We start from the raw sequence: 15,374 nt of genomic DNA, 5'->3' as shown, positions 1-15,374 counted from the left end.
AGACCCACTGTAGAAGAAAGCTACCATTGGCTAGAGAGCAGAACCGCTCCACAACACGGTTTTACTTTGAAAGTGCTGCCCGGAAACTACACGTGTGTGAATGTGATTAATTTAACATTAAATTATCACAGCGACGTTAGCAACTAGCCAGGAAGCAGTTCAACTGACAGCTTGAGTGAATCACTAACTGGTTCATCAGAAAGGACTTTTACAACCTGACTCGTGTCTCTTCAGTGTTTAGTTTTACACTGATCCGTCCCACCTTTAGGAGTCGGGTGTGTGGAGCCACGTGTACAGGAACTGGAGCCTGACAGCTTCGCCTGACTGGAAACTACTGCAGGTCTGTGTGACTAGGAAGTCCAGCTAATATTAGCCAGCTGCTTACTAACACTGCAGCTAGCCATCATCTCTCAATACCCACAGTCGTTTGAACTCCCACACATTGTTGTTAAGAGTCATCGTGTTGACAGGTTGGTCGCATCGTCTCTATTTATACTAGTAACCATAACCTTTAATGTGTTATTAGCCTGCTGGTGTTAGCCACTTAGCTTAGCTAACACTCAACTGCGGTGTAAATAATTAAAATGACGTGACGAGCCTAAATTAGACGAGCTAAACGCTGACTCATGAGCACGTAATAATGATATTAAAGTGTGAACATCAACGTGAAGTAACGACGTCAGTGTTTTGACAGCTATCTAGCTAAAGGGTCGATGTAACTTGTGTTGCGTTCACGGTACACATCAACATCACGGTGAGTTGACGTCTAAAGGTTTAATTTGATGTTTTTTAGTTGCCTTTTAAGGTTAAGGTAATTTATTTTGCGTTTGCCTGCTTATATTTAAGTATTCTTGGATGCTTAAGCCATTTGTTTATTGTAGCTGGTCTGATTTTAAACAAAAAATCGTCCACAGATGTCTATACAGTAATGCGGTTGATGTGAACTGGATTTTCCAGTGTGAGTGATTTAATCGCAGAAAATCCGATGTGACGTGAAGATAAAATAATAAGATGAGATAAGAGATAAGATCAGATATTCCTTTATTAGTCCTGCAGTGGGGAAATGTGCAGTGTACAGCAGCAAAGGGGATAGTGCAAAAAACAAGATGCATCAGCTAACACAGTAAAAAAAAAAAGCTAAACAAAGTGTAACCAAATATGAACCATTTGAATAGAAGGAAGTATAAAAATAGGAGCAGTATATACAGTATTGACAATAAACAGACTATTAACAAAATTGCACAAGTGGAAAATGATATTGCACATTGAGAATGAATTAATGAATGAATGAATGAATGAAATTCCACCTGAAAATATCAGGTTATTGTCAGTTTTTGGTGTTTAAGTGTAAGTGGTCTACTGGGAGCAGTGCTGGTTGTGGTCTACTGGGAGCAGTGCTGGTTGTGGAGTCTGACAGCTGCAGGAAGGAAGGACCTGCGATAGTGCTCCTTCACACACTTTGGGTGGAGCAGCCTGTCGCGGCATTAAAGTTGAGGCAGTGTGCTTGATGACGTACATCAGCCTTATTTTGTTTTAGCCAACTTGGCTTGATATCTTTATTTTTCAGAGTTAGTTCACATAATAACCAAGAACTTTTGCTTTTACCCCTTCTATAGGCAATCATGGCTGTTTGGAGAAAACTGTGGTGCAGAAACCTCCTGGCAGTGTCTCTGCTCTTCTACATCCTGCTCCACACCATGGATGTTCACGCACGGCCAGCCAACATGTCAGCCGCAAAAGAGAAGTCTCCAGCCAGCAAGGACGACAACGAGATCCTCCCCCAAGACCACCTGAATGGAGTGAAGATGGAGATGGATGGCCACCTCAATAAGGACTTCCACCAGGAGGTTTTCCTGGGTAAAGAGATCGAGGAGTTTGAGGAGGACTCGGAGCCAAGGAGGAACAGAAAGAAGCTGATTGATATTTTCACCAAGTAAGACATGCTGCTCGTCAGCCTTTGAATCTCAGTTAGGAGTTGCAGCATTCCTGATCTGGGGCGTAGCAGCTGATCAGTGATCAGGTTCTTCAGAAATCACCGGCTTGAAGTCTAGAGACTAGCAAAGAAGGGCGTAGCCCTTAGGAAAATGATGTCACATGCTGTTACAATTATACTTATCATTGTTATGACAAGTTGAAGGTGTCTCTCAACAACATGGTATTGCAAAACACACAGAATGAGAAATAATTGAGTATTGTGAAACCCCATTTTCCTTAAAATCCAGATATGGAAAAAAACCTCTCACTCAAAGGACCAATATGTAATATATTTACTGTAATAAATTATAAAATGACCATGATATGTCATCAGAAATTAAGGAAACATGCTGAATTGAAATACTGGCTTCTCCGACAACAATGCCACAGACAGTATGTTCTCCTTTGAAATTTCTATATTGGTCCAGAACATCTATGTTTGTTTTGGCCGGTGCGATCCGTCCACTGCCCATTTCGATACCCCGTTGCCACATATGAAACAAATTTGCACACTAACAGCCTTCTGCAGCCATGGAAGTAACTGGATCAACAGAGATAATGGTAACATTAGATTCTACCTGACCTGAAAAGCCTCGGCTTACACATCTCTTTGTGGTCCGTGTGCAGCTGAGTTACAAGGCAGCGAGTATTTGAGACACACAGCTAGTGAAGTGATACTGTCTACTGCTGGTCAGAGGCTAACGTGGTTGTGTGTAGAAGGTTAAAGGCCCGGACACACCAAGCCCACCTAGAAGAACTAGCGGCAATGAAGGCCGACTGTTGCGTCGCTTCACGTCATCTTTGTCTTTGCCGACAAGTTGCACTTGAACACACCACAAAGACTACAAGCCAACGCCCAGTTAACACGAACATTCTGCGCCTACATAAGGAAATAACTCTCCATACCAGCAGGCAGCGGTAGTCTGTATTCGTCATTCAAAAAGGGAAACTGGAAGACCGAGGACGGCGGATATACAAGCCGTTGTTATGATACGTACATGAAATAAAGGGGTGTTTGACGACCATTTTCACACCACTCTCACTCACCACTTAGCTTCATTCCAGATGGCCATGTCGTTGTGAGAATATCCGTTTATGGGAATGATCAGATGAGATGAGGATGAAAAATGCTTGCTTTCCTCACTTCTGTTTCTCTTCTTGTGCACGGATTCGCCTAAGCTGAACAGCCAATCAGAGCGATTTCTCTCACCGACGGGCTCTGCTGCCGATTCAACATGCTGAATTGTCCGAAAAGCCACCGTCACAGGCAGACTAGAGCCGAAAAAACTAGGATGACAGACGCTCACGACAGCCCCAAACTGGCCGACGGCCGACCATCGGCTTGGTGTGTCGGGGCCTTTACCCTCAAACTGCTAACTTGTGCTAACTGCCATCAGTCACACTGGAGGAGCGGACGGGTCTCGGCTCCAAAGTTTTGAATTTAGACTTCTGTTACCCATTTTAAACACTAGCTGTCAGTACTACATATTGTTCCTTTATGAACAAACATGAGACAATACATTAGATTACCTGTATTGAAGAAAAAAAAATGCACTGAAGCTGAAAGACAAGCGGTGCAAATGTTTCTCTGCATAGTATACATTTACAAGGCAAGGTGCCACTGTTATACCAGAGAATGACGACGGAGGAAAAAGGCCACCCCCTCCTTCTTCTTTTATTTAACCTTAGATAGTAAAGAAATGTCAATGTTAAAAGGTATTAGTGCTTGGCCAGTTTAAACAAAAGCACCAGACTGGACACAAGCCAGACAGATGATGTGGGTCATTACAGCCGATAGTATACACTTGGTAGTTTAATGACTCTGTGACTAATGACTCGTGTTAATGTTCAATAAGCTAAATGAGTAACTAATTTCTTTTTTTTTTAATTCCATCCTCACAGAGTTGATATCAACAAGGACAAGAGTGTTAGCGCCAAGGAGATGCAGCGCTGGATTATGGAGAAGACGGACGAGCACTTTAAGGAGGCCATGGAGGAGAACAAGAACAGTTTCCGTGCTGTTGACCCAGACTTGGACGGTGAGAGAGAGCGTGCAGAAAATCACATCCATTTATAATTCAAAGCACACCGACTGTCAGGCTGCAGTGCGTCATAAACTAATGGAAATTTTCTGTTTAGTCAAAACCCAAATTCTCAATTCATGCTTTGTCCATGTAGGTCACGTGACATGGGATGAGTACAAAGTCAAATTCCTGGGCAGCAAAGGTTTCAATGAAAAGGAAATTGCTGAGAAAATGAAGAAAAATGAAGATCTGAAACTGGATGAGGAAAGTAAGTATAGAACTATATGGAATATGTCGTGATCTTTTCAAGAATATCCCAGAATGTGTGCTGCAGATATCCTGGTAAAAATATAACTGAGTTGAATCTTCTCGTCGTTGCAGCTCAGGAGGTTCTGGAGAGCCTGAAGGACCGCTGGTTTCAGGCTGACAACCCCCCAGCTGACCAGCTGCTGAATGAGCAGGAGTTCCTGTCTTTCCTCCATCCTGAGCACAGCAGAGGCATGCTCCAATACATGGTCAAGGAGATTGTGCGCGATTTAGGTACATTTTACTTACCTAGTCCCTGAATCATGAGCATCATTGTCTTAAACCCGTGTTAACAATTTTTTTTAGCCACTTGTAGGCAGCAGAAACAAACTGTTAACACAACACTGACATGTCGTCACCTTTTAAGTTGACATTAACTTATTTACACATCCAGCAGATACATAGCAACATTAGATTTCAGCTCTAGTATGCATCTTAGGGTGCTTTCACACCTAATCTGTTTGGTTTGGTTAAAACAAACTCGGGTCCATTTTCCCGGTTAGTACGGTTCATTTGGACTGGTGTGAAAGCTGTCCATCGAACCCTGGTGTGAGCCAAACAACTGAACCGAGACTGCCTGAAAAGTTGGGCCTCCGTCCGTTTCCAAGCGGACTCTGGTGCAGTTCGTTTGTGGTGTGAAAGCAAACAAACAGGATTTTATGCTAGCATTTAGCATAATTTCAAAAGCTAAACTACTAATAAATCCATCTGCTGATCGTGAAATCTGTTCAGGAAGCATCTTATTGATCTGTATAAGGCCATGTATATAACCTATTTATGCAAATCAACACGTATGCGCTTCAGTTTTCCCTGATGAATAGGTCAAAAGCTGTTAAAACTGCTGTACTTGTAAACAACTCTGCACTCTCGTTGTCAGTTCATTAACAGCGATCCCTAATGCGCGTGTCCGTGTGCTCTCTGACATTCTCACTATGCGGTCGCAGCGGTCATCTGGGAGCGCGCAAAGGGGCTTTTGTACATTCCATTATTCAGCATAGCATGCTTTCGATTTGGAGTCTTAATATCAAGCTAAAGACCATAAATACACACATCAGAAGCATTAAAGTGCTGCATAAACTTCTGTCGGTGATGATGTAGGGTGATAATCGCCAGAACTGTCCAAACAACGAATTACCGGTCAGTCTGTATAACTTGATGTTTACTCCTCTGGTTCGTTTTTAAAAAGGCAGTGTGAACAAGACCAGAAGTAAAATGCAACAATGTCTAATTTTATCCCTTGGTCTGGACCAAATGAACCCAAGGGTGCGTTAACAAGCCAACATTTAGTTTGCTTTAATTGAACTCGGGTACGGTTCAACCCCTGGTGCAGTTTGTGTGGGCGGTTGTGAACACAGTAATCGTACTCTGGTGGGGACCAAAACAACCGGTCCGGGACCGCTTCCAAGCGAACAAAAACACAGGCTGCCTGTGCAGGCATTTGTTGAGATGGACATGTTTGCTTGGCATCCGAAGAGAACTCTATATGCTAAATAATGTCCACAAAATAGTGAAGTTTCTAAAGTCATTGGAGATAAACTGGAAGAAGAGATTCGTGCAGACAGTAGATCAGTGCTGAGTCAAAGTGCAAACATTTCGACAGCAATATATGAAAGTCCGTGATTCCTTGCATAGAAGTGGCAGCTCTTGGGATGAGAACAATACATTTGCTGCTGTGTACACGCCCCTCAGCAGATTTCTTTTTTTTTAATTTGGTCCGCTTTGATTTGTGCACTGTGAAACCGAACCAGACCAAACAGAAAACTAACCAAAAGTTTAAATTTCACTCTGATTTGGACTAGCCAGACGGACTAGGGTATGTGAAAGCGCCCTTAGACAAAAGCCCATTATTGGTACATTTCCATTAAAACATGGGGACAAGCAGTACTAGGTCTGTTACTATCGGCAAATATGTCCACTTATGTAATAAATATAATAGTGGATCTGTATATTTCATGTTTTACCTTACATTAATGCCCATGTGTATTTGAGTATGCTCTGTGTATTTTAACAGATACAAGGTAAAAATCCAATGTTGATTGTTGCTTTGCTTTTAGACCAGGACGGCGATAAGAAGCTGACACTGTCAGAGTTCATCTCTCTACCGGTGGGCACCGTGGAGAACCAGCAGGCTCAGGACGTCGATGATGACTGGGTTCGAGAGAGGAAGAAGGAATTCCAGGACGTCATTGATGCAAACCGTGATGGCATTGTAACCATGGAGGAACTGGAGGTAAGTAATGAAAAAGCAGACGTCTTGTTTGATTGATCCCTTTTTTATTCCTCCGCGCCGGTGACAGCCGTGGCCCCAGGCATCGTGTTTTCGGGTTGTCCGTCTTTCTATTCTCGTGAGCGCGATCTCAGGATGTCAAATTGAATATGCACATATGCTAATTATGACAACTTGACACAAATATCTAATAGGATAAAATGATAAAGTGATTTTGGACAGACATGGATGTAAACTGCAACTTGACTGGTTGGCGGAGGCATACAACCGTGAGGCAGTAATTCTAGTTTAATATTTATTTTTTGATACTTTACATTTGTTGTCTGAAGTTTGAGTCAGTATCTACTGAAGTATTTTAAGTTCGTCAACAAGAAAAAAACTAATTTATTTGTAAATGTGCAATCATCCATTTCATAGATGCAAACAAAGGTTTCTTTTTACAAATGAGACTTCAAACTTCAAACCGGGGCGGCTGTGGCGGGTCGCCCACCAATCGGAAGGTCGGCGGTTCGACAGTCACATGTCGAAGTGTCCTTGTCCCAAATTGCTCCCGAAGGCTGAGCCATCGGTGTGTGAATGAGAATTTAGATTAGATCCTGATGGGCAGGTTGGCTCCTTTTTATAGCAGTCTCTGCCATCATTGTATGAATGTGTGTGTGTGAATGGGTGAATACTGACATGTAGTGTAAAGCTCTTTGAGTGGTCGGAACACTAGAAAAGTGCTATATAAATGCGAGTCCATTTACCAAACTTGACTGACATTTTTCTCCCCCCTTTCTTCTGCTGTCTTCTTGTGCGGCGTACAGGAGTACATGGACCCGATGAACGAGCACAACGCTTTGAACGAGGCCAGGCAGATGATTGCCGTCGCGGACGAAAACCAGAATCACAACCTGGAGCTGGACGAGATTCTCAAGTATAGCGAATACTTCACGGGCAGCAAGCTCATGGATTACGCCAGAAATGTTCACGAGGAGTTCTGAAGACACACTTTCCCCCTCTCAGTCCACTCGGCAAAGCAGGAGCGACATCCTACATCTGCTTCAGGGACAAGCCAGATGAGGGGGGAGGAGGGGTTGTGAGGGGGTGGGGGGGGGGGGGTGCAAATTAATGATAGGATGTTCTAGTGTGCAATTCTGTGTTTAAAAGCCTCAACGGCCTCTTTCACTGCTGACTCCAATTAATACATCCTTCCTTCAGCCCTGGACTGTCTGCCAGCCATCAGAGTTAACATGGTCTGCCTTCTGTGTTCCATCGGACTTTTAAATGTTGGGCAAATGTGTTTGTGTGATATTGTGAAATGTGTGTATATGAGGAATTTTAACCCCGACTATAGATATTTTCGTTCCAGGCGCAGTGGCGCAGGGAGACAAGGCGATATTACCATTTGTTCTGCAGGATCTGTCGTTTTTAGCTGGCGTGTCTGTACACAGTGTAAATATGCCTCCGTCAGAGAGAAAAGCTGAAAAAATAACTATAATGCTGCTACAAGGAAAAACCCTTATAGAGATATCATTATAAAGAGTTTATTGATGACGCGCTCCAGACTTCCTCCAAATTAAAAAGCGATTTTTTTCATTAGTTGTGTACAGTTCCAGTAGTTTCCATTATAGATGGCATCCGTCCTACTTATCGACAGGGTAAAAAAAAAAAAAGTATAACTTTTAAAAGCTGCCTCAATAACGTACAGTGATCCTTCTTCGCACCGACTTTCATTAACAATTTATTGCCAGAGTAATATATGAGAACAATGTGCCTTTTTCCTGCCTGACATTTTGACTTATTGAAGGAAAAGTACACGTGTAAACATAATTAGTTTCACCTGTGTATGTGTTTCAGGTCAAAATGTCTCCTGTATGTAAAGGTGTATTGTTTTGTTCTTGACTAAAAGCAATCTAATCCTTGCTCTTGTTAAGGATGGATGGATAAAGAGGAATTTATTTATTTGACCGGTGTAATTTGGATCAGCAGAACATCACAGGTTTGTTCTTGTTGCTCAATTGCTGTAGGAGCCTGGTCTTGGTGTCCTTCTTCACAAAAGGATGGATAGCTCACTCTCCGTCATATTTACCAGTTAGCTAAATTTTGAATGATTTTGGTTAATCCATACAATTTCACAGGTACCTTGTTCTCAAATGCATGGGCAAACATTACATTCCTCAATTTGATGGAGTGTTTGGATCTTGCTACACGCTTCCCTGTCCTCGGTCCCGTTTGGATTGTAAGATAAGTATTTAGGATAACAGAATCTGACACAGCTTTATAAAATGTACTGCAAATATACTGGTAAACAATAAATATTTCTTATCAATTAAACAGCGCTTGTTTTTTTTTAGTGTTTTAGTTCTTTTTAGGGCTGCAAATTACGATTCATTGCATTACAGATTAATCGTTAAGTCATCAAAATGTCAGGAATTTGTGAAAAATGTCCACTGGAGATTTGTTTTGTCCATACAAACGGTCCAAAACCCAAGATGTTTAGTTAACTATCATAATAGTGAAAGAAGTACTCAAGTAAAAGTGGAAATACTCTAGTTACAAGTAAAAGTCCTGCATTCAAGATCTTACTAAAGTAAAAGTACATCATTATTGTCATCAAAATATACTTGAATTACCAAATGTAAAAGTACTCATGCAGAATGGCCCATTTCAGAATACATATACTATTGGATTATAATTAATATTGCATTAATATGTAAATCACCTTGATGTTGCAGCTGGTAAAGGTGGAGCTAATTTCAACTGGTTCATATAGCCTGCTGCCGAGCAGTTTAATATATAATATTACATCATTTATTAGTTTTGTATTATTTGTATTATTTTTCATGAATATTGGACATTGCATGAAGGAGTTAAATATCACTTCCTGGGTCCACTGTGTGGCCTAGAGAACATGCACTGATTATACATTATGTTTCTGTATATCAAGTGTAGGTCACAGGTCAGAAATCAAATGTGTAGGTCACAGTGGATAGCTCACTCTCTGATAGAAATCAAATGTGTGTCACATAGGGCTTGCTTCCTCTTACCAGTCGGTGGCGCTATATGACTGTGTGTGTGTAGTGCACAGCATTATGTGGAGCTGAAAAGAACTGCTGCCATTTCTTGTAAATACTTAAGGAGGGAGCTTTGGGCCACTTTGCTCAGCAGTATGATCTGCCATTTCCTCTAAATCATGAGAGAACAGTTTGAGCGCAGTTTGAGGTATACAGTTAACACACGACTGTCTAGAAATTAAACAGACGTGGATATAGGAAGTCCCAGCGTTAACACATGATACAAAAGGGGCATTCCATCAGAAATAGTATTTTTGAGAGAGTATTTATTAGAACATGGTTTAATTAACCAGAATGACCAACCATTCAGGAGACAGGGGCCCTCAGAGTTGACCCATATTGGACGACCACCCCACCTAAAGACACAGACATCTTCTTAAAAAATAAACATATCAGTATGGTTCTCTGACCGCAAAGCTAAAAAACAAGGTTATCTGCAATTTCAATACTTTTGGTCCAAAATAAATATACAAGGTTTTAAAGTACTCTGTGTGCTGACACACTCTTGCGAACACAATAACTCAAAATATATGATAGCACCTCCATATTAAAACTTCCCCTTCCTACTACAGAGTACATGAACGCATTAGATTCTGGACGTTACTGAATAAATTTGCATTTTTAATGAGATACATTTATTGTTTTTATAAACTACTCCCAACCCTCAGGCAGGGTGATCCATTACGCAGGCGATCCATTAAGGAATCCATTGGTTCCACATAAAGCTTTAGTTTCACTTTCGTAGGGTGTGTTTTGGTGCATAGGGCCATTTAAAAAAAAGGAGCTGCAGCCGACACTCTGAACTCTGCATCTTCACTTCAGCTGCAGGATCTACTCTGTACTCTCTAACCCAATCATGGCCAGCAACTCAGGTAAGTCATGATCCTCTATCCAGTATCCAGTCTGATTATTTCACAGTGATATTCCAGGGATCACGGCTGAATCTAATTTTATGTAACCTATAGACTAATACTACTACTGCAAAGACAAATCATCAAGCTTTTGTTCCAAGATCATCTGACTACAAATTCTAGAGTACGTTTATGCATTTAAGATTTTTTTCAGTTAAAAAGCTTGATTTCATGGATCACTAGGAAAATGTTAAAGATTTGACGCGTTTTTGAGATGAATGTCATTTTTGTTCTAAAGAATTTGAATCCTCTTCTGGAGGGAGGTTTGGGAGATGTGCTTTTACAATAAGATGTGCTATCAGCTTAATTTTTGTCTGATGTATTTGGCTGAGAAACAACATAATTAAACTGTTATGTTTATTTTTACAATCTAAGAAATCTTCAAACATATCAAATGCAGTCTGGACCAGTGCTGTTCCACTTTCAGCTGACAGCGGGGTAACCATACTGTATTAATTTGTCTCAAACTGAGAGTCTGCAAAAGAAATCGGTCGTGTCTAGAAGGTAACCCCCATGTTGCGAAACTGAATGAGATGGTTACGGTTAGGCATTGACATCGAATGGTTAGGGTTAGGATCATAGACTGTCTGTGCATTCCAATACCCATACTACCATAGTATATTGTATGCCAGAAAAATATTTATTATGTCCCAATACATACAGAAGTATGACAAATGCAGTATGCCAAAAATATCAGGATGTTCTACTACATTTAGTCGCATTTTGCAGTATGCAAGCCAGCATGCTTTTCTGGCTGTTCTGACCCACAATCACAACAGATATATGAGCAAGAGGGTCAAAGTTCAAGGTGCAATGTTAGTAGTATGTCCCAATTACATGTATACAGCATCATACTTTTTTAAAGGCAGCTGCAGTATGTACTGTAAAAAAAAAAATGTGATTGGAAACGTAACCTGTATATAAAGATGGACGAAATGATGGCTCCCCAAAAGTGGAGCCAAAGCATCTTGATCACCCCCTGGTGGCTGGCTGCAGTATGGGTCATAAATCCTGCCCTTCCATGTTAGTGGATGGGATATAGGCCAAATAAAAAGTCAAAGTACACGTCTAATACATTTATCCCAAAGAAGGTTTCTGTCATTTTAGGTAGTTCTTATCACGCTGATGTGTGTTCAAGTGTTCATTTTTCTAATAAATTTGGTTTTAATGAGTTATTTAATGCAAAAAAAGGGGGTGAGACGTCATGATCGAACGGGTGTGATTGATAGCTGCTCTGAGTGAAGTAATCGCGGAGCCAGAGGCTCTGAATTGTACGAGAGAGGAGATGTAACTTTAACTTTCCATAACTGTCACAAGTCTGTGTAATAGAACATGAGTCAATTTGATCATAAATGTAGTTATAGAGATATTATGGTTCGTTGTTGTGTCTTTCTAGCCAAACAGCTACCATGGTGCTAAAGTTGTAGGTAGGTGGCTCACGCTAACAATCTGTGACCGTGATTGGCTCGTGATTGGCTCAGGTGTGTGTGTGGGCGGGACCTTGATACTGTGGCTCCAGCCCCCCGATCAATGCTGCACAGACTCTTGCTCCAAATGACGCCACATCTCAAGATGGCTGCCTCCGTATCCGGGATATTTTGGCTTCACTGTTGTACAGCGGGAGGATGTGGATACACGTCGTCCATCTATATATACAGTCTGTGGTTAGGATAGGTCATTTCGTGAGTGTTTTCGCACGTTTTTTTGTCGCTTGCGGGTTACCTTCTAGACACAACCAAAGAAATGTGAACTTTCTACGCCATTTTGGCTCCCCTCAACGCAACCGAGTAGATGTTTCTTCTCTCCTGTTTTTGTATAAATTGCATCATCATGACTCTTATTCATTGTCACTCATTCTTACACAGGGTGTAGCGAAACAAATGAAGAGGAACTCAGGATAGTGATGGTGGGGAAGACTGGAATTGGGAAGAGCGCCACTGGGAACATGATTCTGGGACGAAAGTGCTTCCCATCAAAGTTCGGTTCAAAGTCTCTGACTGTAGACTGTTCTAAGGGCAGAGCTAAGGTGGTTGGGCAACAGGTTGCCGTCATTGACACCCCGGGCCTGTTTGACACCAGGTTTGGCATGGATAAAACAGCTAAAGATATCTGCCAGTGCATCTCCTACGCTGCTCCTGGACCCCACGTGTTCCTGGTGGTCATCAAGCTGGGCAGATACACCGAAGAGGAAAAGCAGACGGTGCAAAGGGTTCAAGAAATCTTTGGCCAGTCGGCAGACACGTACAGCATGGTCCTCTTTACTCACGGTGACCTTATCGAAGACACCACCATCGAGGACTTCCTGGATGAAAGCGCAGAGCTTCAAGAACTCGTGGCCAGATGCGACGGCCAGTACCATGTCTTCAATAACAAGCTGAGGGATCGCTCTCAGGTCACCGAGCTGCTCCAGAAGATCAGAGATATAGTCCAGAGGAACGGAGGGAGCCACTACACCAACGACATGTTCCAAGAGGCCGAGAGGGCAATCGAAGAGGAGAAGCAACGCATCCTGAAAGACAAAGAGCAAATACGAAAAGAAAGAGAGGAGCTGGAGAGGAAGCTTTGGGAACAATATCAAAAAGAGATGAATCGAATGAATCGGCAATTCCAGGACGAGAGAGATATGGAGTGGAGACGGAGAGCGGAGGAGAGGGAGGAAAAGTATGAGGAAAGAAAGAGGTATTACAAAGAGAGAGAAGCAGAGCGAAAGGAGAACGAAAGGGTGATGAACAGGTTGAATGAAATAACCGAACGGCATGAAAAAGATAGGTTGCAGCTCAGGGAGGTAAATCCATTATATTCAGTTGGTAAAATCATAGTGGGAGGTATTGAACTAGTTGGAAGGGCATTTTCAAACATGTTCTAGTGAGTGGTCACAATTCCATGTGGTTCAACCACAGAGGAACCCTCCAGAAGCTCCCACACACGGGAACATATGAAAAAAAAATTTGGAAATAATTTCAGAATTTTAATCACTTAATTTCTTTTCATTATCTGAGTGCTGATTTTATTTGTAGACGTAGAGCTATATATACTGCAGGTTAGTAACTCATAGTCTCAAATTGCCATGATCTTACATCTTTACATGATTATTTGGTGTGTAAAAATATACATTTCACAGTATAAATGTTTGCATATCATTAACATTTTTACCATCATACCATAATAACGCAAGCTAAATTTTCACATCAAATGACTTCTATTGTAACCACTGCACTTTGTTTCCTGCAGACTAATGTATAATTAGAAAAAATCATTCTCACAGTCCTCTGATGGCTTTTATCTATTATTATTATTTTTTTAAATCATTCTCCTCACATCATTACATTATTTGATTTTGTTTTCCTGTTTGTCAACAAAGCAGTAATTTAATGTTATATGTTTGATGATTTATGCCATTCAAAACAAATGTGTGTTCCTGTGCTAAACTGATCTCCAAAAAAAATAAAAATAAAGATGTGATATTCAGACTAAACCTTTGTCAAAGTAATAATTAAAAGGACCAATATGTAATAGTAATAAATCATAAAATGACCATGATATGTCACCAGAGATTAAGGATACACGCTAAATTGAAATACTGGCTTCTCCGACAACAACGCTACAGACAGCATGTTCTCCTTTGAAATTTCCATTCCGGTCCGGAACATCTGTTTTTGTTTTGGCCGATGTGATCCCATCCACTGCACATTTCAACACCTCGTTGCCACATATGAAACAAATTGGCACACAAACAGCCTCCTGCATCCACGGAAGCAAGCGAACAAATTGGATCAACAGAGATAACGATAGCGTTAGATTCTATTCGACCCGAAAAGCCTCGGCACATCTCTCTGTGGTCCGTGTGCAGCTGGGTTATCAAGGCAGCCAGTATTTGAGACACACAGCCGGTGAAGTGATTCTGACTACTGTTGGCCAGAGGTTAACGTGGTTGTGTCTATTGTTGGATTTATTATGTACAAGAATGCTTACAATAACCTGACTGTTGGATTTGTTATGAATAGAGTGATTGTGAGGAAAAGGGAGGTGGCAGGTGCTGTTTTCTTTTGCAAGGTCAAGGAGAGGACGGAGCCAGAAGGAGATAACGAAGAAGAAGACATGCAGCAGAAACATCACGTGCCATAACTCATGAATATTAATATTGTGTAAACCATAAAACGCTGGATCAGGGATAGCTCGGGGTTCAGACTTCACGAACTGACCCATGCACTGTATGTTGTCAGGGACACGTAGACTGGATCCAGATATCTGTAAACTCTTATTTTTACTTATGCAACATTGATTGTTCGGAATAAATTGTATTATTATGCTTTAACCCGTCTGTTTGGAAAATCTCTTTGTCATACAAGATTAACCAACACGTAACTGGGCCTTGACCTCTTGGAGGTAGAAGGCCAGTTCCTTCACTATAGAAGGTAACCCTCAAATTGCGAAAAAGTGCACTAACTGCTATCAGTTACACCGGAGGGCCACGGCTCCAATGTTTTGAGTTTGGACTGCTTTACCTATTTTAAACGCTAGCTGTCAGTGCTACATATTGCTCCTTTAACTGTCCAATCAAGAGTTCAAATTGTCACAGGTAGATTAGCAAATGATCACAAAAAAACAAAATATGAAATATAGACTTTAAAAGTGCAACTTTTTAATCACAAACTGGAATGAGTATAAGAATGGAATTTTTTTTTTGTTCCAAGCAGGGACGTGCACACACATTTTATGGAGCTGGGGCCCAGAATAAAACCCCGCCCCCTTTTGTTCCTTCTCTTCATCCTGAGTTTGACACACTATTTTATATGTAACATTATTTCTTTTTTTCTTGGTTTTGGATTATGAAGTTACTGAAGTCGGCTATTAAACTAAATTGGATAAACTGTCG

General features: G+C 41.3%; 2 protein-coding genes and 1 long non-coding RNA gene across 4 annotated transcripts; 2 read left to right on the top strand and 1 right to left on the bottom strand.

Annotated features, from left to right (window-relative positions):
- Positions 1-118: 118 nt before the first annotated feature.
- On the top strand, positions 119-8,029 carry sdf4 (stromal cell derived factor 4). 2 transcript variants are annotated; one of them, XM_074643281.1, is made up of 7 exons: positions 119-340; positions 1,617-1,933; positions 3,877-4,013; positions 4,153-4,266; positions 4,380-4,538; positions 6,359-6,534; positions 7,338-8,029. In XM_074643281.1, the coding sequence occupies exons 2-7, from the start codon at positions 1,623-1,625 to the stop codon at positions 7,512-7,514; spliced, it is 1,074 nt and encodes a 357-aa protein (XP_074499382.1). In that variant the 5' UTR covers positions 119-340; positions 1,617-1,622; the 3' UTR covers positions 7,515-8,029. The 2 variants fall into 2 exon arrangements, with proteins under 2 accessions (XP_074499382.1, XP_074499383.1); XM_074643282.1 differs by having other exon boundaries at positions 329-470.
- Positions 8,030-8,123: 94 nt separating this feature from the next.
- On the bottom strand, positions 8,124-8,861 carry LOC141772367 (uncharacterized). Its single transcript, XR_012594892.1, has 2 exons — positions 8,722-8,861; positions 8,124-8,689 (listed from the first exon to the last, which is right to left on the bottom strand). It is a non-coding gene; the product is annotated as an uncharacterized LOC141772367 (long non-coding RNA).
- Positions 8,862-10,443: 1,582 nt separating this feature from the next.
- Positions 10,444-14,056, top strand: LOC141771966 (GTPase IMAP family member 7-like). The gene is made up of 3 exons (XM_074642517.1): positions 10,444-10,459; positions 12,364-13,159; positions 14,050-14,056. The coding sequence occupies exons 1-3, from the start codon at positions 10,444-10,446 to the stop codon at positions 14,054-14,056; spliced, it is 819 nt and encodes a 272-aa protein (XP_074498618.1).
- The last annotated feature ends 1,318 nt before the right edge of the window (positions 14,057-15,374 follow it).

This window comes from Sebastes fasciatus, chromosome 8 (assembly GCF_043250625.1).
Source record: "Sebastes fasciatus isolate fSebFas1 chromosome 8, fSebFas1.pri, whole genome shotgun sequence".
Taxonomy (NCBI): Eukaryota; Metazoa; Chordata; class Actinopteri; order Perciformes; family Sebastidae; genus Sebastes; species Sebastes fasciatus.
The sequence above is the reverse complement of the archived record's forward strand: the minus strand, read 5'-3'. Positions and strand labels throughout refer to the sequence as shown.

Coding starts and splice junctions, on each gene's coding strand:
- sdf4 (XM_074643281.1), top strand. CDS start 1,623: ATGGCTGTTTGGAGAAAACTGTGGTGCAGAAACCTCCTGGCAGTGTCT. Junction 1,934..3,876: donor CTGATTGATATTTTCACCAA/GTAAGACATGCT, acceptor CCATCCTCACAG/AGTTGATATCAACAAGGACA. Junction 6,535..7,337: donor TAACCATGGAGGAACTGGAG/GTAAGTAATGAA, acceptor TGCGGCGTACAG/GAGTACATGGACCCGATGAA.